At 46.8% G+C, this 27,602-nt stretch overlaps 2 protein-coding genes across 4 annotated transcripts; one reads left to right on the top strand and one right to left on the bottom strand.

Moving 5' to 3' along the window:
* Window positions 1-10,746: 10,746 nt before the first annotated feature.
* LOC139306320 (homeodomain-interacting protein kinase 2-like) lies at window positions 10,747-14,990 on the top strand. The gene is made up of 11 exons (XM_070930256.1): window positions 10,747-10,917; window positions 11,039-11,236; window positions 11,334-11,515; window positions 11,630-11,753; window positions 11,922-12,032; window positions 12,144-12,209; window positions 12,330-12,481; window positions 13,746-14,282; window positions 14,384-14,509; window positions 14,626-14,750; window positions 14,860-14,990. The coding sequence occupies exons 1-11, from the start codon at window positions 10,747-10,749 to the stop codon at window positions 14,988-14,990; spliced, it is 1,923 nt and encodes a 640-aa protein (XP_070786357.1).
* Window positions 14,991-16,776: 1,786 nt separating this feature from the next.
* On the bottom strand, window positions 16,777-26,602 carry pygmb (phosphorylase, glycogen, muscle b). 3 transcript variants are annotated; one of them, XM_070929417.1, is made up of 20 exons: window positions 26,302-26,602; window positions 24,353-24,454; window positions 23,602-23,680; window positions 23,385-23,488; window positions 23,129-23,260; window positions 22,712-22,823; window positions 22,485-22,567; window positions 22,168-22,311; window positions 21,792-21,884; window positions 21,383-21,529; window positions 21,005-21,168; window positions 20,668-20,782; window positions 20,383-20,484; window positions 20,138-20,285; window positions 19,983-20,041; window positions 19,636-19,777; window positions 19,192-19,399; window positions 18,890-19,024; window positions 18,730-18,796; window positions 16,777-18,242 (listed from the first exon to the last, which is right to left on the bottom strand). In XM_070929417.1, the coding sequence occupies exons 1-20, from the start codon at window positions 26,542-26,544 to the stop codon at window positions 18,093-18,095; spliced, it is 2,529 nt and encodes an 842-aa protein (XP_070785518.1). In that variant the 5' UTR covers window positions 26,545-26,602; the 3' UTR covers window positions 16,777-18,092. The 3 variants fall into 3 exon arrangements, with proteins under 3 accessions (XP_070785518.1, XP_070785519.1, XP_070785520.1); XM_070929418.1 differs by lacking the exon at window positions 24,353-24,454; XM_070929419.1 differs by lacking the exons at window positions 23,602-23,680; window positions 24,353-24,454 and having other exon boundaries at window positions 23,385-23,405.
* Between the last annotated feature and the right edge of the window lie 1,000 nt (window positions 26,603-27,602).

The raw sequence follows: 27,602 nt of genomic DNA, 5'->3' as shown, positions 1-27,602 counted from the left end.
ATCATTCATGCTGCCAACTTTGACGTGTTTGCTTAAAAAAGTTTCCTCATCAGACGTTTGTTTTGAGTTTTCTTGCAGCAAAGAGAAAGCTAGTTCTATAAATGAAATATAAACCTAATTTGGGTTCAGACCTCTTTACAACATATTCGCACAACCTTTTCAATTCCCGTCCGGTGTTTGAAAAGTGGTGTTCTCTGCCTTTTGTACAGAGTGTGCGTCAGATCACGGGGTTTGACAGTTTTGTGCGCGAGGTTCACTTGAATTGGTGAAACTGCTCTCACGCTGTATATTATGAAGACATCAGAGGGACATCTGAGATAAGTGCTGGTGGTCTTTCAAAAACAGCGAGACCAGCTGGAAGTGATGGAGGTCGTGTCGGGGGGGCGATCGTGTGAAGGAGTAATGCCACAGGACACAGTGAGAAGAAGAAAGAAAGAAAAGAAAAAGCTACAAGGCTTCTCTTCAGTGGTTGGACCGCTACGCTGGAGAGCGTGGAGAGGCAGGTCCTGGTCTCAGCGGGGATCGTCGGGGGCGGCGATCTTCTCCAAACTGGGCTCCATGCCCCAGATCTCCCGGGCGTACTGGGAAATGGTGCGGCCACTGGAGAATTTACCGCAGCCGGCGATGTTATGGATCACCATCTTGGTCCACTCTTTAGGGTTCTGTTGATACACAGGGAGGAGGAGGATGGGGGGGGGGTATTATAATATAGTATAATATGGTATTGTACAGCATTATACAGAATAGTATAACATGCTTTAGTAGGTACAGTATAATATAGTATAACACAGTATGCAGGGAGCATTAACTACACAGCCATTTGCAGTTTAAGTAGTATATATACTATATAGTATTGTATAGTATAGTATAATACAGTGTAGTTCAGTATAATATAGTATAGTACATTATGGTATAATGGAGCCTAACGTAACCAAACTGCGACCGCCTCACAACGTTAACCTGGTGTTAGAAAGGCCTGAGGCTGGTATAGGAGTGTAATACACAGTAGTATATAAAGTGGTGCAGTTATCATATAGTGCGATATACTGTAGTACAGCACTGCACATCTAATATATATTAAATATGGAAAAGTCTACAGAGTGCCAAATGAAGTGGGACTCTCAGCTGGTCTCGATGTCCTGACGTTGCAGAGCGCGCCGACTTTCTCTTGACATTCGATGTATTCCTCGTAGTCCGCGAACACCTTGAACCTGCAGCACAGACGTATAATAATCAACACTGCATGGCACAACAAGACAATTCCACACCAGACATAAAATGATAAAATGAAGCTGTGTCTGATGCAATTGACAAGATGGAACTTAAATGGGACAAGCTGTGTGGAGTTACAACGGATGGGGCTCCAGCTATGACAGGCGAGCGCAAAAGGAACGGCCTCTGTGGTGTGCGCCAAGGTGCGAGAGGGTGGAGGTGAGGCTGTTAAAATGCACTGTCTCATCCACCAAGAAGCCCTCTGTGCCAAGACGGTCCAGCTTGACCATGTGATGAACCCTGTTGTGAACACTGTCAACACATTTCGAGCACGAGGGCTCGACCACAGAGAATTTCAAGCTTTCCTATCCGATGTCGACGCTGAATACGGGGACGTACTCTATCATTCTGATGTGCGCTGGCTCAGTCGCGGCTCCGGGCTGCAGCGGTTTTATTCCCTGCGATCAGAAATTGAGCAGTTTTTGAAAGAGAAGGACCGACCTCTTCGTGAACTGAGTGACCCGCTATGGTCGGCAGACCTGGCATTTCTAGTTGATCTTACTGGTCATCTTAACACACCGAACAAGAACCTGCAAGGCAAAGACCAGCTTGTACCACAACTTTATGCACACACGAAAGCATTCTGTGCGAAGCTTCGTCTCTTTGAGACACAACTACGCAACTTCAATGTTGCGCACTTCCCCAGGCTGTCCGAAATCAAACATGCTTTTCAAAAGGCCAACCTTTCTGCTAAAAAGGGGAAATATGTGTGTGAGATCACATCGCTTCCAAGATTTGTCTGTCACTGAGAAAGAAATCAAGCTGTTCTCGACTCCCTTCCCGATGGATGCAGAAGAAGCGGAAGAGAGTCTGCAATTAGAACTGATCGAAATGCAGTGCGACGATTCTCTGAAGAATCACCATCAGCTTCTGTCCCTACCCGACTTCTACCGGAGCTTGGAAAAGGCCACGTTTCCTCTGATGCGACGCCACGCAAAAAGAATGACGAGTCTGTTCGGCTCGACATACATATGTGAGCAAACATTTTCTCTGTTAACGCTGAACAAAAGCAGATTGAGAACCGAAACGGCCGACAGCCATCTCTGTGAGATCCTTCGCATCTCGACCACCAAACTTACTCCTGACCTGCCAACCGTCCTTCAGTCCAAAGCGCAGCGTCACTGCTCCCACTAAGTGCAACGCTGTTCCCATTATAGGCCAGTTCAAATATATTACACAGTATTCAGGTGTTCACAAGCCCAGTTACTTAATAAATTCAGTCAATTAAAGTTGATAACATTAACTAGCTTAAATATACCCATCCCCCTGTCCCCTTATTTTTCTGCCTTTATACAGGGCTGTGAAGGGGGATCACCATCCTGACTAAGAAGCAATTAACATGGAAACTCTGGATGTCAGACCTTCCAATTATACTGCTTACAGAACACAAAACAACAAATATAGCACGTCAGTCACCTTTCCATCCATTTTTAGAACATTACAACCTTGCACACATTAAGCTAACACTAACTGAAATAAACAAACGGTCAGAAAGACTTATTGCAGTTCAAAATGAATTCACAAACAACCTCTGAATACCACAGTATTATATCAGACACTGACCTTGTGCCTCTTTGGGGGGGGGGCTAATACATCACCTTTTCACTCAAAGTGCCTTAATTTTGCCGTTACTGCAGGAACTTCCTGTTCATATTCAAAATAAAAGCCCTTCCAAACCAAACAGGAAATGAGACTATGTGGTTAGACAGGCAACTAAAATATTGTTTAACTGGGCTATCTCTTTTCTAGGGCTAAAAATATAAAGTGGGTAATTTACACTCCCAACAAAATTGAGTGTTTCATGTCAAATGACACAAACCATGAATAATTTTCACATTAGGAATGACAATGTCCCTTTAAAGAAAAATGAACCCACACGCACGACTCAAAGAAAGTACAAATAAAGAGCATTTCTTTATAACAAAATATGAAGCTTGACAAAACAAGAGATATCTACAAAGTTAACAACAGAAAATCACTGCTGAAAAGTGGAGGAACAAAACGGGGAAAACCAAGACAGCAAAGTGAACAAATTAACAAGAACACTGAAACAACTCACACAGGGACTAACAGGAAATCTTGACATGGAATTACCGCTGGTTGTCATGGCACTGAGGACAAGACGAACTGGCACAAGACAAAGGGAGACGCAGACTATTAGCCCTCGTGTTGTCCTGGAGTCATTCTGACCCCAAATGAAATCTTTTGCCGTCAAAATATGTTTTTTATTCATCAAATACTATACTCTTCATGATTCAAATACATTTGAAGTAATTTGATTGAATTATGGGTATTTTATTGAATTCAATAACTTCTGTTGTCCTCTGGGGTCAAAAAGACCCCACACATCTTTGATGTTGGATGTTTGATGCGTGGGGTCAAGCAATGGTTATGACAACAAAAACAACAACAAAAAAGAGGTCTTTTCTCACAGGTGTTGGGGCATTTGACATTTTAATCTGAGAGAGACAGGCAGCACAATGAGGAGGCACGCTATACTGCACAGGAGGCTCGTGAGCTCATTTTTAACCATGTTGTGGCAAAGAATGACCAGGAGGACAATGCTGAACATGATGAGGAGGAAGGATCAACTGATGAGGACGATTCAGGGTCAGAAGAGGAGGAAAATAATGATGAGGTGATAGATCCAACATACAGACCACATGCTACTTCTTCCTCTGAAGAAGCCCCCACACCGCCCGCTGCAGAAATGGAAGAAGGGTATGAAGTGAAGGAAAATGATGAACATGATGATGAGGTAGAATCTGAAGCTGGAAATGGAAGAAGTTGGAAGAAGAAGCTGAAATGGAAGAAGTGTCAGAAGTGGTAAGTGGTATTATTGCAAAGTGGAAACGTTTAGGAACCACAGCCACTCGTAAGACCACGTAATGTTACAGAGCGAGGTCGCCGAGTGCTGAGGCGCATAGTACGTAAAAGTCCCCAAAGCTCTGCTGACTCAATAACTGCAGAGTTCCACACTCGTTCTGGCATTAATAAAGGCATGGCTGGATGAGTTTGGTGTGGAAGAAGTTGACTGGCCCGCACAGAGGCCTGACCTCAACCCCGCTGAACACCTTTGGGATGAACTAGAACGGAGATTGCGAGCCAGGCCCTCTCGTCCAACATCAATGTCTGACCTCACAAATGCTCTTCTGGATGAATGGGCAAAAATTCCCACAGAAACGCTTCAAAATCTTGTAGAAAGCCTTCCCAGAAGCTGTTATAGCTGCAAAGAGGGGACCAACTTCATATTAATGCCTATGAATTTGGAATGCGATGTCATAAAAGCTCCTGTAGGTGTAATGTGCAGGTGGCCCAATACTCTTGTCCATATAGTGTATGTGGGTATGTTGATTCTCGCTGGCGTGTACCGATCCAGTAAAGAAGCTACAGCTAGTTTATGGCATGCAACATCGAAAATGTGCCAAAAATGCAATGCATACATCTGCAAAGATTACGCCATCACTACCTGCCTCGCATGCAACTCAGGGCACATTCAGACTCTTTTTATTCTGAAAAGTTAAATGTTTTGGAAATGAATGTTGACATGTTTTATATGGAATAAAGTTAACGAAAAAGTTGAAACAAAGAGGTGGGTGATAATTTATACTTTATGCTTTAGAAACAGTCAAACCAGACGGGGTCATTTTTGACCCCAGAGGACAAAAGGTGTGATTATTTGCTGCCATTAAAAAAATTGAAGTGGTTTAAAAACAGCATGCTAACTCAACTTTGACATATACCAGTCTGTGATGATCTAGCAACACACGTGACTCTGATCGTTAACTATAGTCAGAATAATTGATGATTTTATTTATTTTTACTCAAAAACAAGGTAAAAGTTCATTTAAATGAGGTCTTATTGGCCTTAAATTCCAAATGGAATAAAGAAATGGTGTTAATGTGTTTGAATGAAGTTGTTATTAAAGGTAACACAGAATTGGGTGAAGTATCCACTTTATATTCCTTAAATAACAGTCAAACCAGGCGGGGTCATTTTGACCCCAGAGGACAAAAGGTGTATGGCAATCCGGAGGACATTATGAGGGTTAAAACAGGTGAGTTAACACAGGTGGAAACAATCAGGGCGGGGCTGACAATCACAAAGGCGGGAAACACGAGGGCAGGAAGTCAAGTTGTCTGAAACGAGAGGGAACACAGTTACTACAAAATAAAACAGGAAATGACAAGACAACATGACGAAACGAGACAAAAACGGTAACTTAACGTAAATGACGAGACATGACATAAGAAGCCTCTAACAGCAGAACTAACTTCTACACTGGACGCTCCAACATGGAAAGCTTAGCAAGGCGTTCACCCTTCTTGTTCAGTCTCTTATCTCCTACTGAGATTTTCACCCTCCTTACAAGTCCATCCTTACTACTAACTTTCTAAGACTCTTGCAAGTCTCCATTCACCTCTGGGTAACAGTTCATCTGTGTCCATCACTATGTCACCCACTTGTAGATTTGCCTTGCGGTGATGTTTTGAAGATACTCCCGTTTCCAGCGACTCCAGAACTGCTCTGCAAGATACTGCACGCGGCGCCGTCTTTTCGCTCCATACAGATCCTCTCTAGGGAAAGCACCGGGTGGAGGCAGAGCTGTGTTAGATTTCATGTTGATCACATGATTGGGGGCGAGTGGTTCTAGGCTATCAGGACCGTTTAAGTTATCCACAGTGAGGGGTCGACTGTTCACTATAGCCACGGCCTCGCAGAGTAGAGTCCGTAGGGAAGCGTCGTTGAGTCTTCCATGGGAAAGTGACAGAGTGGAGTTCAGAACAGCCAACAATGCTCCACCCCAAATCTGTAAGGATGGCATAGGGCTCGTTGTCCTTTCCTGTTAGTACCTGTCTGGGCATTAGTGCTCTGGGACAGTTGTACCCAATTAGGAGTCCTACATCACAGCTAAGGAGAGGTGGCGTGTTATCTGTGATTGCTGTTAAGTGAGGCCATTGTTTTGCTGTTTTATGAGTGGGTATATGATCACGGTTCACGGGAATGCAGTCTTTTGCGTATGAAGGAGGAAGGTCAATATGAACACAGGAATTGTAGCCTCTCACACGAAATCCAGAAACCCTTTCACTCTTCACGATCATGTTCTCTCCTAGCATAGCGGTAAGTTTAAGTTTCACAGGGTTGGCATCTGCTTGTAATTCCTTGCTTCCCTCCTTGTCAATGAAGGTGCTGTCACTTTGAGTGTCCAATAATGCATAGACAAGCTGTTCCTTGGATGGGTTTTTTGCAGAGCACACCCACACAGGGACCATCATGGAAGTGCTGCATGACCGGCCTCCTCCAGTGACATTGAGTGCCGCGGCTGCTGTAGCTTCGTTCACAGCGTTTGGAACCGTGCTCACGATGGATACGGGCCTTTCTCTGCCTTCACATCTTCTGTAGTTCTCATCATGGAGACAGGTAGGATGCCTTCCCTTGCATACACCACAAGTGTGGCGGTGACGACATTCCCTGGCGCTGTGACCTGGTTTCACGCATCCGTAACACAGCTTATTGTCCTTCACGAATGTTCGTCGATCCTCAAGGGACCTGCACATAATATCTGGGCACTTGGGCAGTTGATGCTTGTCATGTTTGCACCACATGCAGGGGGGCCTTGACTTTCCGTTGCTTGATCTTGATTCATCACTGTTTATGGCAGTTTGAGTGCTGAAGACGTGGGCTTTGCTATCTCTGCTTCTATTGACACAAAGTTAGCAAAATCTTCAAAGGTGGGAAACTCCCTACCTTCCATGAGGGCTACCGTGACCTGACGATTCCAGCGGGATGCTAACCAATCAGGAACTTTCTGTATCAACTTTTGGTTTTCTTCGCAGTCACTTAATATCTGTAGACCCTTCACATGAGGCACGGCTTGCAGGCAGGCATTTAGGAATGTCCTTAATCCTTCGCCATCTTCGGAGTGTATTTTTGGCCATTTTGACAGCTTGTCTCTGAAAGCTCTTTGGATGACAAATGGCTGACCGTAGCGTTGGTTGAGCTTATTCCATGCATCTCTGTATGTCTCATCGTCGTTTCGATAAAAGGTGCCTTCAAGGCATTTGTGAGCAGGACCACGGACATATTTCTTTAGGTAATAAAGCTTATCAGCTGAAGAAATGCCCTTACGATCTATGAGTGACATGAATGAAGCCCTCCATTCTACGCAGAGGACTGGGTCTCCACTAAACACTGTGGGCATTGGCATTGGGAGTCTGTTTATGGCTATGCTGTCTTGGATTGATTGGGCCAAATAGGACACGTCAGTAGGGAGCGATGGTGTAACAAGATGAGGGTTTGGGTAGTTTACATGGGGGTTGGAAGTTATCTGGCTGTTGATCTGCTGTCTGATTTCTTTGTCATAGATCTCCAGTCTGGCGCGAGCAGCCTCCACGTCCCTTTCCGCTTGTAGACGCTCTAATTCAGACCTCTGCATGTCCAATTCTTTTCTATGTTGTTCTTCCATTGTTCTTATTTTTTTCCTTTGGCTTTCCTTCTTCTTGCATTATTTTGCATTGAGCCTCCTCATTGTGCTCACTACACACCTCGGGTCACTTTTCTTTAACAATCAAATGAAATTCATAAAGGATTTCTTATTATTGATATATCATTAGCAGATCTTATGTTGCTTATGGCCTCAAAAATCCAGTATCGTCCAGACTTCAGTTTAAACCTCGGAAACTTATGATAATTATACAACAATTATCATTGCCATTATATTCATTAATACTATTAAATCTCTGGCAACAGAGACGAGGTGAGAACGATCCAGGGGGAACTGAAGGTGAAGATCAGGGAGGCCAAGGAGAAGTACAGGAGGAAGCTGGAGTGGAAACTCCAGCAGAACAACACCAGAGAGGTCTGGAGTGGAATGAGGACCATCACGGGTTACAAGGCCGACCAACAACAGAGGAGCTGAAGGCAGCGTGGACCGGGCCAACGAACTGAATCTGTTTTTCAACAGATTTGACCACCCCTCCCCCGCCGGTCATCTCTACAATGTGCTTCACTGCTGACCATGTTAGGAGACAGCTGATGAGACTCCACTCCAGCAAGGCTGCAGGCCCTGATGGTGTCAGCCCCAGGGTGCTTAAAGCCTGTGCCCCCCAGCTATGTGGAGTACTTCACCACGTCTTCAACATGAGCCTGTGTCTTCAGAGGGTCCCCGTGCTGTGGAAGACGTCCTGCCTCGTTCCTGTGCCGAAGACGCCGCGTCCCAGTGGCTCCGAGGACTACAGACCCGTGGCACTGACCTCCCACATCACGAAGACCCAGGAGAGACTCGTCCTGGAGCAGCTCCGGCCCTTGGTCAAGCCACACTTGGACCCCCTTCAGTTCGCCTACCAGCCCCGACTTGGAGTTGAGGATGCCATCATCTACCTGCTCAAACGCGTCTACGCCCACCTGGATAAGCCGGCGAGCGCTGCGAGAGTCATATTCTTTGTTTTCTCCAGTGCGTTCAACACCATCCGTCCGCCTCTACTGGGTGAGAAGCTGGCGGAGATGCAGGTGGATGCCCCCCCCTCGTGTCCTGGATTGTCAACTACTACTACTAGGTTTCTGACGACTCAGTGTGGACATTGTAGAGGATTACAAGTACCTGGGAGTCCACATAGACAATAAACTGGACTGGGTAAAGAACACTAATGCCCTCTATTTTCTGAGGCGGCTGAGGTCTTTCAACATCTGCCGGACTACGCTGAGGATGTTTTATGAGTCTGCGGTGGCCAGTGCTATCCTCTATGCTGTTGCATGCTGGGGTAGCAGGCTGAGGGTGGCGGACTCCAACAGACTAAACAAACTGATCCGCAAGGCCAGTGACGTTGTGGGGGGGTGGAGCTGGACTCTCTGACGGTGGTGTCAGAGAGGAGGATGGAAAAGAGGAGCGGCCGTCTTACCGTAAGCACTGCAGTCCATCCCTCGGTGTGTGCCAGGAAGATGGGGATCAGGCGGAAAGAAACTGAGACCACCAAAGGGGGGGAATGGGGCTTTAATATGAGAGATGGGAGGTGACAAGTTGTGACTGGCAGCTGTCAATCGTGTGGATGTGGGCGGGGGTGGGGGAGGGGGGAACAGGAAAGGGTAAGAGATGGTAAAAAGCGTTATACTATCACGTAAAACAGTAAAAACCTAACTTTTATTTAACTTCACAGGAGGAAGCCAGTACATGTGTTTTTGGTTCATCGTCATAAATCACAGCCGTCTGCCTATATCGCCCTCTGCTGGCAGAGAGGAGAAAGTTGCTCAGGCGCAGCACAAACTTGACTTGAACCTCCTTTAAATGTCTGTAAATGTGTTTCTTCCTTTCTAAAATACCATCCATAGTCCAGTTGGTGTTTCAAGTAAGCCCGAGGAGCCCCGAGTGTGCCAAAATGATTTTGGCTTTTTGCTGTATTGAATTATGACCAATCCATAAATTGATTCAAATTCAATTCAAAGGGCTATTATAACTTGGTTCGTTTTGCATTGACGTTTAAAATTACAAAGTACAAAAAAAGATGATTCAATTTGCCAATTATTAATTCTCCACACAAGCGCCACAAAATCTGTTTTGTTTTGGTTTTTCTTTCACACGTTGAAAATGTTCAGTTTTAGGTTTAAGGTTGGGCTCACTTTGTTTATCCTCTAATATTAACCCGTTCTTTTTTTTTACCTGCTAACACGCATAATATTTTGTTACTACTCCTGAAAAAAAACTTTATCTCAAATGTTGAGGATTATAATGGTCTCGGATCAGTTTGAAGCACGCTCCCACAGGTTGAGAGAGCATTCTCCAGCAACTGAGACAAAACCAAGACCGTTTTGATATGAAGTTGTACTCGAGTGCAGTGAATAAATGTTATTAGTTACTTTTCTCATTCGGTTGGAGTTACTCTGGTGAAAAGGAAGTGGCAGCACATTTGGAGCCATGTGTAATGACACGCGCAAGCAATTCCGCTGTGGAACGCGACATCATGAAGACATTCTAGAGCCCATGTCACACATGAAGGCTTGCTGCATGTATTAGTCATTTCACCGCGCACAAGTGGACAGACAAGAAGACTCGACTCTCAAAATATATCGACCTCTAGACGAATCAAGCCGACTCCAGCGACTGGAAATCTTCGGCGACGCAGGTAATTCACTGTTTGTTTCTCCCTCGTGCAGAAAAGTGAGCGGGAACTTACTTAAGATATAACATGGAGATGTGTCGACACGAGCAGGAAGCATCGTCATTAATGTTATTAATTGCTGTATATGTCAAATACAAATGTACACAGTTACGTTCATGAGCTTGATATTGAAAGTCCCTGCAGCTGGTGGGGGATGCGTCCAGTCCGGATCAGACTCCAGACTCGCAGCCGAACACTGGGCTGTTTAACACAAGGCCACCGCTTATTCAGAAGGATTCAAAGTAACCTTCATCCACATTTGTTTTATTTTTACGTATATACAGCGTTCTTTTAAAGAAAGACAAGAAAAATCACTTCCTGATGGATAGCGACACAAGCCTGGTTGAAGCCGACCAGCTGCCCAGAAACTACACGCTGGTGTCGTTTCTGGGGGAGGGGGGCTACGGAGAGGTGCTCCAATGCGTCAAAGAGGACACCCAAGAGACCGTTGCTGTAAAGATCCCTCATGACGGCCGCTGCCTCAGCAATGAAGTAGGTCCCTTTTATCCGTCAGCGTGCTCACAACGCTTTTCTCTGAATATCGACAGGTTTAGAGCTCGTGATCATGTCAACAAGGAAGCGTCAAACTTGTCTTGTGCTGTCTTATCTCCAGCTGTCTCTGCTGAACTTCCTCATGAAGAACAACCTGGACAAGTGCAACATTGTCAGGTTCATTGACTCGTTCAAGCTGAACGACGGCAGAGACGCCCTGGCCTTCGAGATGCTGGACGCGACCCTCCTCGATTACATCTTCTGCCAGAGGGACTGCAGCCCTCTGGAGTTACATGAGGTCAGGACTGTGGTCCAACAGGTATGGATACAGTAGCGTCAGGCGCTGAACACGAAAGTCAGAGAGCCGCCAGTGTTGCGCCTCTCTCTGAACGTTATCGCTCACCTTTGACTTGCAGATGGCCACAGCATTAAACGCCCTGAAGACCGTGAAAGTGATCCACTCGGACATAAAGATGGACAACATCATGCTGGTGGATGGTGACGCGCAGCCCCTCCAGGTGAAGCTCATCGACTTTGGATTGGCTTTGTCAGCCTGTAGAGCGAAGCAGGGCAGGATACTCCAACCGCTCCACTACAGGTGAGCCACATAGAGAAGTGACTCGTGATTCTACAGGTTCGTGGGACATTTCTGCCTTCTGCTCAAATATGCCAGCGCTCCTCATTCCGCGATCTACATTTGTTTCACATCCAGGGCTCCAGAGATAATCCTGGGACTGCCATTTTCAGAGGCCATCGACATGTGGTCTCTCGGTGTTGTGATGTCCTTCATAGTGCTCGGCGAGGTGCTCCTCCCGGGGAACAGCGAGTATGATTTAGTAAGTCATTTACTGCTTCCTTCTTCCTCTCTAACCCAAACACCGTCACTCCCTGGAAAACAGAGCGTCTTTAACGGCGACCTCACCCTGCACCAGTAGGTGCGGACATAAGATCTGACCAATCTCCAACTTTTACGTAATCCTGCATATGCTTTGATTTGTCTCCAGATGCGATGCATGGTTGATAACATGGGCGTACCTCCAGACCATCTTCTGAGTGCTGGGAGGTACTCAAAGAAACTTTTTGTACGAACATCTCCCGGTCACTGGAGACTTAAGGTACGACAACATTCACCTTTCCAGTCAGGATAACAAGTTACAACACTTTCCACGAGTTAATCAGTTAAAGTGATTGAAGAGGTATCTGAAATGCACTTAACCTTCTTTCAGACACCTCAGGAGTACTGCGAGGATGGCAACTACAGGCCCCACCCATTCTGCAGGCTGGACGATCTGGTAACGGTATGTGTTTCAGTAGATTGCGCCGTAGCTGCTGTAGCTGCCGTAGCTGCTGTAGCTGCCGTAGCTCCTGGGGGGCACTTTGATTGATTCCCTTTTTATGACTCAAAAACCCAGATGAAACTGAACATGGTGGAGGCTGACGAAAAGGAGGAGTGCGTCGACCTGCTCAAGGCCATGCTTCGGATGGATGCCAACGAGAGGATCACCCCCAGTCAAGTGCTAGCCCACCCATTCATCACAAGGGGCTCCGTCCACCGTAGCTCTGAGTAAGTGTCTGTGTTTGCAAGTGGGCCGAGGCGGGAGTCTTCATTTCATTGCTTTGTTGTACAGATTATCAGACAATGTAGGCATATGGCATTTATCATCTATTAGACTGACAGGAGTCACATGATCTGCAATTCATTCATGAGTAGTTCAAACTCTAGTTTATATGAAATATCAGTAAATACATTTTAAACAGCCAGATTAACTGAAGATACCTAACTACTCTCTGACTAGTAAGAATGAACTATTGTATCTAAAGACACCTTCAATATTTCTTGTTATGACGACTCAAATTCAAGATGTCTTCATTCTAAGTCTTGACAAGTCACAATTTCAATTCAAAGTAGTAATTTCGTTCGGCACTTTTAAAGATATTTTGATTTTCTAAAGCTGACACAATTACTTTTACAGCTCAAAAACCAGTTGTAGATATCTGAAGCTCGGGTTATGACGAGTCCAAAATAAAGGGGAGACGCGCTGAATTTGAGTTCATGTTAGAGTAGTTCCGTAAGGTCGCTAGCTACGAGGGAGTTACGGATATCTGGAAGGAAGTGTGATTTAGCTGCTACCCCGTAGCGCAATGCTCAGTTCAGAGGTGTACTTATTTCCCTTTCTACAACCTGTGAGCTAAAGTGTAAGAGATGTGCTAAGCAGTGTTTGTCTGCTCTAACACAAGCCGATAACGTTAGCATGCCCTGGCTAACTAGCTTACTGCAGCAGTAACCTAACACTATGCTACGTCCAACCATAGACTGTGTAGAGAATTACACGGTTGGTACTGAACTCTACGTTATGTTAGCTTATTATATTGTAGCCTCAGAAAATTAGGTAATTAGCCAATGTGTGCTAACCCCTGGCTATAGAGGTAACACTAGAGTTAGGTTGCTACCGCAGGAAGGCTAGTTAGCCGGGAATGCTAACGTTATCAGCTTGTGTTCGAGAGGCAAAAAGAAACACACTCTGCTTTTGGTTCAGGAACGTGTAACCTCATGTGAAACTGTTCTGACTAGTCATAAATAAACTGTATTTATTAAAGTCATATGAATCATGTACAGCCTAATAAATGATAACATGCAGTTCTTTTTGAGGAGTGACGGTATGGAGGACTAGTCAAGATGCATCCGTAGCTATCTGAAAGTGGGGATAGTCTGAATGCCACCGTAGGCATAGTAAATGGGCCATTTATAATAATTCAATCACAGATTTGAATGCTTTACGTACTGCTGTTCTCTATGAATACAGCACTGTGACTTTTTCCTCTGGCAGCAGTGAGCCCAGCACCAGCCACACAGCCGAACCAGGAACCAGCCACACAGCCGAACCAGGAACCATCCAGGCAGCAGAACCTGGAACCATCCAGGCAGCAGAACCAGGAACCGGTAAGACAGTGGAATCAGGTAAGACAGTGGAACCAGGAACCGGTAAGCCAGCAGAACCAGGAAATATCCAGGCAGCAGAACCAGGAACCGGTAAGACAGTGGAACCAGGTAAGATAGTGGAACCAGGAACCGGAAAGACAGCAGAACCAGGTAAGACAGTGGAACCAGGAACCATCCAGGCAGCGGAACCAGGTAAGACAGCAGAAACAGGAACCATCCGGGCAGCGGAACCAGGAACCATCCAGGCAGCGGAACCAGGTAAGACAGGAGAACCAGGAAATATCCCGGCAGCAGAACCAGGAACCGTCCAGGCCGATGAGAACAGTGAGAGGAGGACAGATGAAACCTCGGGATCATCATCATCATCACCACCACGACCAGGTGTTGTCTGCAGCCCGTCGACGGAAGAGGAGTATAAAACTTGGTAGGACGATTTCTTTCTTCTGCTCATGTCAGTCGTGTCTGTTCTTCCTGCTTTGCTGTCTGTTGTACCTTTGATGAACGGCGCGTTTCTTAATTCCACAGCTCAAGTGGCTTCGGTGGTTTTCGTGGAGTGACTCTGTCCACATTATATCCAGGAGTTATCTTGGTGCAGCCTGCACCAGCTGACTGCTGCCTGCTGCTGGATGAGGACAGCGGGCTTGAAGCTTGGTGAGATGATTTCCATCAGACAGAGGAGAGAAAGTTAGGCCATCATCAGATTAGGGAGCGTCAAGAGTCAGATATTTAGAGTGTGTGTGTGTGTTTGTGTTTGTGTGTGTTTTTAGCTCATTGGATTTGCCAGAGGAGCTTTCTGAAAGTAGTCCAGTGGTGTCCAGTGTGGTCACGAGTGACCCCCCTTCCCTGTTCCCCCTCTTCGAGGAACAGGCAGAGCTCAGCGCCACTACACCTGGTAGGAAATGCTAACCTCCGCTTGTGTCTGAATTGTTGATTGTTCTTTCACGTTGTTGTTATTTGTATCAAAGGCAGCCGAGGCATTTAAATGTCCTTTTGATTTTCAGACGACACGGAGCCCAAGAAGAAGAAGCAGCAGAAGAAGAAGAAGAAGAAGAATTGCTTCAAGCGCTTCTTCTCGTGGATGAAGAGGACATTCTGCAACCGTGTCGGTGTCTGCGATGATGAGGGAGTATGATAGAGAGTATGCATGTGACGTCACCGTGAGTGGGGGTGCTATCACATGCGTACTCTCCGGGCAGCACGGGGGCTCAGTGGTTAGCACTGTGTCCTCGCAGAGAGCTCCTGGCTGGCTGACTTTGAGCTCTGTTGCTTTCTGTGTGGAGTTTTCATGCTCTCCCCGTGTCTGCGTGGGTTTTCTCTGGGTGCTCCAGTTTCCTCCCACATTCCAAAAGCATGGCTGATAGGTTGATTGGAGACTTTAAATTGACACTAAATCTGATTCCGTCTGATCGAATTCTGCACTGCGAGCCAGTTAGGACAATGTCCCCTGTAGCACTTTCCTCCACACACTGCTGTCCTCCTTCACACTGCTGTCCTGTCCTCCACCACACTGCTGTCCTGTCCTCCACACTCTGCTGTCCTGTCCTCCACCACACTGCTGTCCTCCACCATACACTGCTGTCCTCCACCACACTGCCGTCCTCCGCCACACAGCAGTGCTGTAATGCAGGGGACATTGGACATTTCAAACTGAGCAAAGAAAGGAAAAATGTAATCAATATAATCATTAAAAGCAGAAAACAAAATTACAAATCTGTGTCATGACTTTTAAATAAGGTGGACTGTTTCTATGAATGTTTTCATATGATTCATATTCTATATATCTGCCATGTGTCATGTCAGAAATTGTCAATCAACTTTGTATTTTTTTGGTAGAAAAACGTATCAACATGTTTTCACACTGAAACAAATAAGATTTGAAGTGTTTAATGATCCGTGAACCAAACCAAAGTTAATATAGTCGAGTATGGAGTTTACTATCTAATATGATCCGTTGAGAAAGACGGAATGCTGAATTACATGTGCAGAGCCTTTCAGTCATATACAGTATGTGAATCATTCATGCTGCCAACTTTGACGTGTTTGCTTAAAAAAGTTTCCTCATCAGACGTTTGTTTTGAGTTTTCTTGCAGCAAAGAGAAGGCTAGTTCTTTAAATGAAATATAAACCTAATTTGGGTTCAGACCTCTTTACAACATATTCACGCAACCTTTTCAATTCCCGTCCGGTGTTTGAAAAGTGGTGTTCTCTGCCTTTTGTACAGAGTGTGCGTCAGATCACGGGGTTTGACAGTTTTGTGCGCGAGGTTCACTTGAATTGGTGAAACTGCTCTCACGCTGTATATTATGAAGACATCAGAGGGACATCTGAGATAAGTGCTGGTGGCCTTTCAAAAACCCAGAAGGTCATCTTCAAGGTCCCATGTTGTAGAAAGTGAGATGTGCGTGTCTTGTTTGACTATAAAGCAGCTCTGGGTGCTGTGTAAATACTGTGACACAGGATTACATAATGAACCTGGAGTGACCATGAATTCTGCTTCTTCCCTGGGGGAGAAAGTCTCTACTGACAACCGGTCCAGATAGCGGATACCAAAATCTGAAGTGGTTGAGCATTACACTTCCATAAAGTTTGGAGGGGGGGGGGGGGGTGGATCCTACATTTCCCATAATGCACGACCCACCACTCGTATACATGTATAGTATGACAGTATGTAACAACTACAACCCCTCCCATGAAGACCTTTTATATTATTACAGCTGTGTTCACTGTATGGTTATTCATTATCTGCTCACACAGCAGCCTCCACTCACGGGGGTGTCCACAGGAGGAAATTAGAGCGCGTTATGAACCATTCATTCACTGTTTATTTCGTACTTATAAATGCTCAATAGGAGGGGGTCACGTGTTACCATCTGTGGTTTGAAAACAGAGGTGCAAAAAGTGATCGGAGACGTCTGAGCTGTTGATGGAGTTCTGCAGTATTTATTGGCTAAAAGAGGAAAAAGCACGGAGCCACAGTGAAATGCTTCCTGCAGCCTGTACAGGCAGGCAGTCGTATATATAGATATATCTATATATCTATATATATATATGCAGTAGCTGCAGCAGGACAGTGTTGTCATTACAGTACATCAAATCGTGTCATGGACTCATCTATGTGACACTCAACACAACTACACGACGGAACACACACACACACACACACACACACACACACACACACACACACACACACACACACATCTTCCACAGAGAAATTCAGTCCCTTTAGGTTTTAGGCAGAGAAAGGCTGTTGTTTTCTAACACAGGTCACTTTTTTTTTTTTTTTTTTTGGAACACAGTACAGCAGAATGGGACAGGAAGACAGACATGCTAAGGAAACCACAGGTTAACTGATGGCCCCCCCTGCCCATTAATGAGAATACACACACACACACAAAAATGGATATACTCAGAAAACACCATTAAAACACTGACAGAGCGGTCGGAGAGTCTCCTTAATATGAAATATTAATATGAGCGTTAATCTGCGGCGGAGGCACGGTCCCCCCCCCCCCCCCCTACCCCCGACGTCCCTCCAGTTACAGTGATGCTTACGAGGCTGTGGTGCACATTAACCACCGTGTGTCCCTCCTCTCGTCCATGGAAGACGCGGGTTGGTGTGGAACCATAACAGTGCTGAGGTTTATTGGCATAGTTGCTGGGGGGGGGGGGGGGGGGGGTGTTTGGTGGCCATACTGGCTCCAAAGTAGAAGGGGAATGTCGCTAGAATCGTGGGTTCCAATCACTGTTGTGTGAAATCCAAGTGTGGTTAAAAGATATACACCCTGATTTAGTTACAGCACTCGGAATGTCTGGGACTCCGAATTCCCAAAAAAAATTCCAAAGAATTTTCCAGTGGAAAGAAACAAAATCAGGGAGTATATCTTTCATGTTTTCACTCCGACTGAAGAATCCCATGATTCCAGGGTGAAACCTAGGCTGTTTCTTAGCTGCTGAAAGGCTGATACACGGCTTTCACCCAACAGTGAGAACATGCATTGCTGGTGCACAGAGAGGAAACAAGACGAGGCCACTTCAGCACACGTTGCAGCGAGACGAGCTGGAAGTGATGGAGGTCGTGTCGGGAGCGATCGTGTGAAGGAGTAATGCCACAGGACACAGTGAGAGGAAGAAAGAAAGAAAGAAAGAAAAGAAAAGAAAAGGCTACAAGGCTACACTTCTCTTCAGTGGTTGGACCGCTACGCTGGAGAGCGTGGAGAGGCAGGTCCTGGTCTCAGCGGGGATCGTCGGGGGCGGCGATCTTCTCCAAACTGGGCTCCATGCCCCAGATCTCCCGGGCGTACTGGGAAATGGTGCGGTCACTGGAGAATTTACCGCAGCCGGCGATGTTATGGATCACCATCTTGGTCCACTCTTTAGGGTTCTGTTGATACACAGGGAGGAGGAGGAGGAGGATGGGGGGGTATTATAATATAGTGTAATATGGTATTGTACAGCATTATACAGAATAGTATAACATGCTTTAGTAGGTACAGTATAATATAGTATAGCACAGTATGCAGGGAGCATTAACTACACAGCCATTTGCAGTTTAAGTAGTATATATACTATATAGTATAGTATAGTATAGTATAATACAGTGTAGTTCAGTATAATATAGTATAGTACATTATGGTATAATGGAGCCTAACGTAAACAAACTGCGACCGCCTCACAACGTTAACCTGGTGTTAGAAAGGCCTGAGGCTGGTATAGGAGTGTAATACACAGTAGTATATAAAGTGGTGCAGTTATCATATAGTGCGATATACTGTAGTACAGCACTGCACATCTAATATATATATTAAATATGGAAAAGTCTACAGAGTGCCAAATGAAGTGGGACTCTCAGCTGGTCTCGATGTCCTGACCTTGTAGAGCGCGCCGACTTTCTCTTGACATTCGATGTATTCCTCGTAGTCCGCGAACACCTTGAACCTGCAGCACAGACGTACAGTTCAAAGCGGATGAGACGGGGCATTCCAGTAGAAAAAGCAACACTGCGTGCGTGGACGTTAAGTGCGCTCCAACCTGTCGTGGTGCATCAGCATGTTGGCCAGGTCTTTGAAGAGGTCGGGCTGGCCGGGGCTGAAGGCGCCCCCGGATATCTGATCCATCGCCTGCTTCAGCTCAGGAATGCGGTTGTAGTACGACACAGCGTCATAGCTGGGGACATAAAGACATCACGGGAGAATTTCACCCCAAAAGTCTGGCCCGGTGCAGCTTTAATAAAGTTTTGGGACATCATTTTGTAAGCCAGCTTAAAAAAAAAAAAAAAAAGATTGGACCAGAGCCCAAATTTGAGACCTGAACGTAACCCGAGACCCCCTCACCCCTTCTTGTCCAGAGCCTCCACGTCGTCCACCCTCATGCCGAAGATGAAGAGGTTCTCCTCCCCGGCCTCCTCCGCCATCTCCACGTTGGCCCCGTCCATGGTGCCGATGGTGAGGGCTCCGTTCAGCATGAACTTCATGTTCCCGGTGCCGGAGGCCTCGGTGCCCGCCGTGGAGATCTGCTCCGACAGGTCGGCTGCGGGGATGACTGCGGACAGGCGGAAAAGATCCAGAACGTTTCCCCTCTAGCCAAGTTCTACTACATACATGAGCACAGGGCCTGGACAAGCTGCGATACCACACACACACACACACACACGAGTAGTGCTCAGGCTCGATACCCGATCATCAACAACAAGCATTAAAAAGCCCCGAACGTCTGAAAGAAAGAGCCGCCTTCCAATCTTAAACGTGAACGACTGATTCTGAATAAGCCTCCGTTACCCTTTTCAGCCAGGGTGACCCTGTAGTTCTCCAGGAAGATGACTTTTAGTCGGTCTCCCACCACAGGGTCGTGATTGACGACGTCCCCGATCGCCGTGATCAGCTTGATGATCATCTTGGCGGTGTGATAACCTGGAGCCGCCTGAGGAAACCCAGAGGACCCTCACACGTTAGCCCAAGACCTCTACGGATGACAGACTTGCTTATGTGGTTAAAGGTACTTCTGCCGTTATTGTTATACGTTTTACTGCCTGGTGGATTATCTCAAAAGCAGATATGCAATGTCACTGATGTTATCTGTCCGACAGGAAAGCATCGGGTAGATGCAGATATGGGACGCCACTCACCTTTCCTCCAATCATGATGGTTCTGGGGGTCCATGACTTGTTGGGTTGCTTCTTGATACCTAATTTAAAAACACAAAAAGGTTTGCGTAACTTTGAATCCATGTTTATTTTCTAAAGAGCAAAAGAAAAGAAACGAACACAAATGAAGCACCCACGGTTGTACAGTGTGATGATGTGCAGGCAGTTGAGCAGCTGTCTTTTGTACTCGTGGATCCTCTTCACCTGGACATCGAACATGGAGTTGGGGTTGATCTTCACCTTGTAGTGCTCTTCGAGGTGGGCAGCGAACTTCATCTTGTTCTCCTGGAAAAAAAAAAAAGGTGAGGTCATGCAGAGGAAGACGTGATTCGAAACAAAAAAAGGGAGACAGGAGAACCACCGCCTTTCTTGAGAAACTCACTTGTTTGACTTTGGCGACATCCCGAATGAAGGCGTCGTCGTCCACGAACTCCAGCAGCTTCTTCAGCTGGTCCAGGTCGCGGATGTAGTCCTCACCAATCCTCTAAAGCACATGTTGTTTGGCAGACACGTATCATGAACTTGTGTTTCTCACAGAGGGGTAAAGAGGGAATATAGGAAGAAATGACGAAGGAGAAGCTGTATTTTCTAGGACAGTAGGATGTTTTGAACCGATTTACACACACTTTGGGAATTTGTTAGTTAGTTTGAAGCTCTAACCACACACCTCTGCGATGACCTCTGCCAGGCCAGGGTTGCACATGACCAGCCAGCGCCTGGGCGTGATGCCATTGGTCTTGTTCTGAAACTTCTGAGGGTCGAGTTCGTAGAAATCCTTGAACCTGAGGGGGGGGGGGGGGGGGGGCGACAATCAGAGACTGCTTCGTCAGATCCAGTCCAAAGTGTTGGCACCGTTACAAAAACCGCAAACTGCGGTGTTTTCATGTCAACATGCGTTCAACCTTTAGACTCATGGCCAGAGGCTTCTTTACAGTAACGTTATCACACACACACACACACACACACACACGAGAGAAGAGATGAGGGCGAGCTGCTTCCCCTACACGGTGTTTTTGATGATTTCCGAGTGGATGCGGGCCACTCCGTTGACGGCGTGAGATCCCACGATGCACAGGTGGGCCATGTTGATCTTCTTGACGTCGCCTTCCTCGATCAGGGACATCCGGCGCATGCGGTCATTGTCTCCAGGGTACAGCTTGGTGATGCGCTGGAGAGGGGGGGGTGGGGTGAAGGAGAGACACAGGAGGATTTACAGAGCTGTAGACTTGAGACGCAAAAACGAGCGCTGGCGGCTCGACTTGGGACTCTGGTCTGCTGTGGGACTCGACGCGATTTGAGCGCCTGACTGAGACATTATTGTGTGTAGCTGTGGCCAGTAATTAATGACATAACCAGGATGCCATGATGAGCCCCCCTCGTACCTCCAGGTGCCTCCTGTTGACCTCGTAGATGATCTCCAGGTGGCGAGGCAGCAGGTTTTGGAAGAGGTCGACGGGCCAGCGCTCCAGGGCCTCAGGCAGGACGGTGTGATTGGTGTAGGCACAGGTACGGACCACGATGTCCCAGGCCTGGACAGGACCAAGAGACAGGTCGGTTAAACTGCACATACTCCACATGTATCAAGGACTCTATATATTAGCGAGTCCACTTGCTGCCAGACTGGCGTGTCATTGCGCTGCGTCACTGCTGCTGCATCGCTGACGGACGCAAAGAGACAGAACTGCTGCGCAAGTGAACCGCAGGACAATTCACCGTGGGGAAAAAAAAAAAAAGGACACAGCACTCCCAGTTCAGCCGCTGGTTCCCGAGGCTCCTCCACTTTGTATATACCTTCTCCCAGGTGAGTTTCTCCATGTCCACCAGGATCCGCATCAGCTCAGGGATGGCCATAGCAGGATGGGTGTCATTCAGCTGGATGGCCACCTGCGCAACACACACAGAATAATGTAATGTAATTCGGTGGAAGCACAAATCTCTGATCTCCGATCAGTCATTTGAACTAACCCGTGTTTAGCAATTCACATGGAAACTCTGGATGTCAGACCTTCCAATTCACGCCCAGATTAACGGTTACAAAACTCAAATAAGGATATTAAAAAGAATTAGCTCAAACTAAGAAAATCAAATATATGCGAGGGGTTTGATATACTGCCATTTGTAAACACACACCGCACCACGATCCGACACGATGCGACAGATGTCTCACCTTGTCCGGCAGCGTAGAAAGGTCCAGTCGCACGAACTCCGTGGAGCCAAACTTGGAGGCTTTGAAGCGCCGGACGATGTCTTGAAGAGTTGCGGCCACGACGAAGTACTCCTGCTTCAGACGCAGCTCCTTCCCTTCGAAGAACTGAACAGAAGCCATCATGTCAGCAGATCTCAGCATTTCATTTTTATCACGACTGATGCAATGTTGGCCGAAAGGTTGGACTCAGTGGCCCTCTGAGTGACATGCAGACGGCGGTGGACGGTTGGTGCGTGCATATACAACAACAACAACAACAACAACAACAATCCACTCACATTGTCGTTGGGGTAGAGAACTCTGGAGATGTTCTCAGCCAGGTTTCTGTCCAGGACAGCTTGAATGTAGCCACCGACGTTAACTGTGGGACGACAGCAGTTACTCGTGTTGGGCTCCGTCATGTTCTCCTCCTCGCTCAATGAGATTATTCAGAGTTGCATTCGGTAGCCGGTGATTTACTCATGTCAGCGGTGACTATCTAACAGTACAGGCCGACGGTACTCACAGTCTTTGAGGTTAAAGTCACAGGGGGCCTTAGCAGACCACAGCCTCATGGTGTTGACAATGTTGTTCCTGTAGCCGGGGACTGGGGTGTCATAGGGAAGAGCCAGAACCACCTGGATCACAAAACAACAACAAAAAAGTGTGTTATGTGCTCACTACACACCTCAGGTCACTTTTCTTTAACAATCAAATGAAATTCATAAAGGATTTCTTATTATTGATATATCATTAGCAGATTTTATATTGATTATGGCCTCAAAAATACAGGGTTTTTTTTCCCGATGTCAACAGTGTTGTTTATATTTATTATATAAGAGTTGAACAGCATTGACTGAACCCTACACATTCTTTTATAAAAAAAAGGTCAGTTGTGGGGGGGGGGGGGGGGGGGGTCAGCATTGTGTCCGTTCCCACTCGCCTGTGTGTCGACCCACTTCACTCCGTCAGCCGTGTGTTCCACCCGCCCGTAGAAGTGGACTGGGCGCATGTACTCGGGGCGAGCCTTCTCCCAGGGGTTACCGTAGCGCAGCCAGTCGTCCGCTTCCTCCACCTGTGGAAACATGGGTAGGGTGGGGTGAGGGTGAGGCATCCCATAAGTATTAGGGATGATCTAAAGCGGCCCAGATATAACCACACAGAAGGCCAAGTACACAGAGAGCGCCGGGGGAACGTACCTGCCAGCCGCTGACAATTTTCTGATTGAAGATGCCGAACTCGTAGCGGATCCCGTATCCATAAGCAGCCAGACCCAGAGAGGCCATGGAGTCCAGGAAACAAGCTGAGGGGGAAACAACAGGGAGGGGTGGGGGGCAGTTTGAGACAAGGCCGTCCACAGAGCACTAAACAATCCCTGTCCATCAGCAGCCAATCAGGGAGGACACAGGAGCTCACCAGCCAGACGACCCAGCCCGCCGTTACCCAGGCCGGCATCTTCCTCGATGTCCTGCAGCTCCTCCATGTCCAGACCCAGCTGGAGACACAGACACAGCGGTCAACAGGTCTTACAGCGGTCAACAAGTCAACATGTCGGACCGCACTCAACCACCTGGACCCCAACTAGAAATACGCGCGACTGGGAAACACGTAGTTTCTGAAGGGAGGTTTGGAATGTGCGTTATTGAGCCTGTGATGTCGTCTCGTGGGTTTTGGATCCAGCGTGGCACATTCAGTGGTGGAAAGTAACTAGGCACACTTACTCAAGTACTGTACATGCATACAATGTTGAGGTACTTGCACTTTACTTGGAGTATTTCCATTTCATGCTACTTCATACTTCGACTTCACTACATTTTAGAGGCAAATATTGTACTTTTTACAGATATAGTTACTTTGCAGATTCAAAGTATTAAGACAAAATATAAATCAACCGATAATATTATTATTATCAAGCTACTCCGCAGTATATAAAGTAGTTCCAATTAGCCCCGCCTTCACCAGCTGCAACATTAAAGTAATGCTTACATTAATGCATCAATAACTATGTGATATAAAATGTATATTATTCTGAAATGGGCCATTCTGCAAAATGAGTACTTTTACTTCTTTGGAGTATATGTGTATAATGCTAATAGTAAGTAACATTTATACTTAAGCTTTTATACCCTCTCCCCTCAATGTGGAGCCCCGCCCCCCCCATAGTCACCTGGTATGTGGCTTCATCGCAGGCGTTCTCCAAGGCCAGGTTCACCATGGTGTTCTGCAGCGTCCGGCCCATGTAAAACTCCAGGGAGAGGTAGTAGACACGCTGCAGGCAAAGACAAATCTTCATAAACATTTACACTCGATACAAATGCTGCCAATGCTTTTAATATTCTTTCCATTATTTACATTTTTACATATCCATGCAAAAGCATGTTGCAAAGAGCTGACAAATATGTACCGTTTCATCTACAATTAGACAGGATGAAGATTCACAAAATTGTGCACTAAAAACTCCCCCACCCCCCTCCCCTCAGGACACTAATAATAAAACATACGTGCTCCGTTTTGTGCGCCTAATGGCTTCGCAACACTATCTCTGGCAGAAAACAACAGCTGCTGTCAGAAGCAACAATGGCAGGGCTATTACTGGCAGCTCCGCTGATAATATCTCTTACACTTTCAAACCACGAGCCCACAAAGCCCCCCCACAGCTCTGCCAGAGTGTGAGAGTTAGCACGGACCTCCAAAACCAACATAGGGACTGATGATCGACTTAAATATAGAGAGAATGCTTCCAACTGCATGTGAGACTGTGTGTTTGGTGTGTCCCAGCTGACATTTTTGGCAGCATCTGTGACCTTGTGCCATGTGACATTTGTGATCCTCCTGATGACTAATGGGAGGGGGGGGGGGGGGGGGGGGGGAGGCATCCAGAGGTCAGTATGAATGGATCCTTTTCCAAAAAGGTTACCCTGACTTTGTGAGCAACAGTAGGTACGTTGGTTTGTAGCGTTGTGTGATTGTCGTCGACACAGTATGTGCCCGTCAAACGAACAGCTTACATTCAGACCAGGACAAGAGGAAGCAGATACTTCTCAATTATTCTGATTCCTACCGCAGATGTACATTTAAAAAAAAAAAAAAAAAAAGATCACAAATATATAGTTTCGTGTTTAAAAAGGTTCAGTCATTTCCTAAAAAAAAAAAACAACAACAACCAGCCGGTCTCTGTAGTTTGTAAAAGCAAAACGTCACTCAAAACAGGAGGAAGTTGTGCATTTCTCAGGACTATTTTCAGCGGCGGATTAATCTACATTTGGTGCATGTGGTGGGCACTTCTAGCAGCAGGACGGTGTGTGTGGGTATCGAGTCAACATGAACTGCGGTGCGTGTGGTTTTGTTTTGGACGACTATGGCGCTGGCTCCAGAGTTTCCCCCCAACAATTTGAATTTAGCCTATTAGCTTATTTGGAAGTTTGGTGGTGGCCCTCTAAAGTTCTCCATTAGCCCATTAGTTCCATTAGATGGGGATGAACTGAGGTAATTGCTGGGGGAGGAAAAAAAAAAAAAAGAAGAATAAAGTATGCAATGTAGTTCCCAACTGTGTGTGTGGCCATTTTGTGACGCGCAGCTAGTTGGTGGTGGGGATGGATTGGAGGGCGTTACGTAACACACATTAAAGCAACCGGTTGAGTCTCCAAATTCAGAACACTGTGCTAATGCAGGGTGACACGCCGAGGCCGCGCGCCCGCCCTCAGTGGCGCGCGCTGGACCACAGCAAGGTTGCAGAGGCAGATGCAGATGCGCGAGCGGCGGATTATGTAACAGGCAGCTTTGACACATATGTCAGCGTGGACAGGACCCCCCCCCCCACACACACACACCCACACCCACACCGGGCAGAGCACAAGCAAACTGTTTGCAACATTGGTCAAGACAAGAGCAGCCGGAAGATTTCTATAAATGGATAAGAAGAAGCGAGACAGCAAAGAGTGCGCGCGCGCGCACACACACACACACACACACACACGCACGCGCGCGCGCGCGCGGGGCCCATCACTTGTGATACCGCAGCGCAGAACACTGCGTCCCCTCCCACTGCTCCCCGGTCAGCTGTCTGTGTGTGTGTGTGTGTACGTGCAGGACTGCGGCATCAGCCCCGCTGCTTACTTTCGGGTCCTTCTCATAGTAGTGCTGCTGCGTCCGGATCCAGCGGCCCACCAGGTAGTCGCGGACCGTATTGGCGAGGGCAAAATAGTAGTCCCGCTTGGTGGCCACATTTCGGTCTTTCACCAGGGTGAAGTGGAGGTGCCGGTTGAAATTAGTTTTCAGGTCGGCAACGTTTTCCACGCCGGCCAGCCCCCGGACCGAGATCTGCTTCCTCTTGTCCTGGTCTGTCAGCGGCTTCGCCATGCTTGCTGAGGATTTCCCCTGTAGTTTTTACTGAATGTTAAGTTCAATTTCACCCGGCAGCCGGTCCGCCCTTCTTCCGACTCTCTCTCTCTGGAGTGCAGACGGCCACCGGGATGTGGCGGTGCAGTCCTTTTATATGTCACGTCAAGGTTGACCGAAGCTAACAAGCTTTTCCGGTCAACGCTTTCAAAATAAAGGTGACGAGCCCAACTACTATTTTTAAGTGCGTCACACGCCCCACTGTAGCGCGTTTCCCACCATTAACAACAGGTAAACGAGTAACGTGCATTTAAACCCAAGCCGAAGCCATTTTCAGTTTTTTTTTAAAAAGCACCGAACTGTTTCATCCAAACCGTTTGGTTATTTAGCAAGGCTCGTCAAAGGTGCGGAGAAAATCAGTAGACATTGCTTTTCGTATATATGTCAAAATGACCTCCCTTCCGGTCTCACCCTGGTCAACTTGCCGTATTCAACTGTTGATAACAGACTCTTCATTCAAATGATGTCGGACAGGAATGAACTGTACCCAAAGTAGTTTTTATATAGCTCTCGACATTCAGAGCCACAGGGGCAAAATGAGGAGGGAAAATGCTCGGTGAGAATGTCATTTGTGTTTTAATTAAATGTGACACGTCGAACAAATGGAGATAGAAAAAAAAATGTACTAAACATTAAAGCTCATATCGTTTTCGCCATGGCATAGTAATTGATAACATTGGAAATGGCAGCATTCCATTTAGTTGAGCTAGTTCCTGGGTCTTGTTTTATTTCGCGCATGCTAGCTCACAGGATTTGGTTGCTCGAACACTTGACGCAACTGAGCCATCATTACTTAAAAACTTGTTTCACCTGCGTTCTTCCTGCTTTGACAAGTCAAAATGTCTGATGTCAAATGGGTGTTTTTCATGGGTCCACTTACTTAGACCCCCCCCCCCCCCCCATGGCTCAGCTGCCATCAAGTGCTAAAAGGTCCTATATCCATCCGCTGAGGAACACCATGAGATGCGGTCGAAAGCTGTGAGAAACATCAGCGTACCTCGAGTCAAACTAGGAGTTCC

This window comes from Enoplosus armatus, chromosome 23 (assembly GCF_043641665.1).
Source record: "Enoplosus armatus isolate fEnoArm2 chromosome 23, fEnoArm2.hap1, whole genome shotgun sequence".
Taxonomy (NCBI): Eukaryota; Metazoa; Chordata; class Actinopteri; order Centrarchiformes; family Enoplosidae; genus Enoplosus; species Enoplosus armatus.
The sequence above is the reverse complement of the archived record's forward strand: the minus strand, read 5'-3'. Positions and strand labels throughout refer to the sequence as shown.

What these genes read in the sequence shown, in the direction of transcription:
- LOC139306320 (XM_070930256.1), top strand. Translation starts at nt 10,747, where the DNA reads ATGGATAGCGACACAAGCCTGGTTGAAGCCGACCAGCTGCCCAGAAAC. An exon ending in TCAGGACTGTGGTCCAACAG is followed by an intron (nt 11,237 to 11,333) that starts GTATGGATACAG and finishes TTTGACTTGCAG; the next exon opens with ATGGCCACAGCATTAAACGC. An exon ending in CTCCAACCGCTCCACTACAG is followed by an intron (nt 11,516 to 11,629) that starts GTGAGCCACATA and finishes TTTCACATCCAG; the next exon opens with GGCTCCAGAGATAATCCTGG.
- pygmb (XM_070929417.1), bottom strand. Translation starts at nt 26,544, where the DNA reads ATGGCGAAGCCGCTGACAGACCAGGACAAGAGGAAGCAGATCTCGGTC. An exon ending in TGAAGTGGGTCGACACACAG is followed by an intron (nt 22,824 to 23,128) that starts GCGAGTGGGAAC and finishes TTTGTGATCCAG; the next exon opens with GTGGTTCTGGCTCTTCCCTA. An exon ending in ATGTCGCCAAAGTCAAACAA is followed by an intron (nt 20,286 to 20,382) that starts GTGAGTTTCTCA and finishes TTTTTTTTCCAG; the next exon opens with GAGAACAAGATGAAGTTCGC.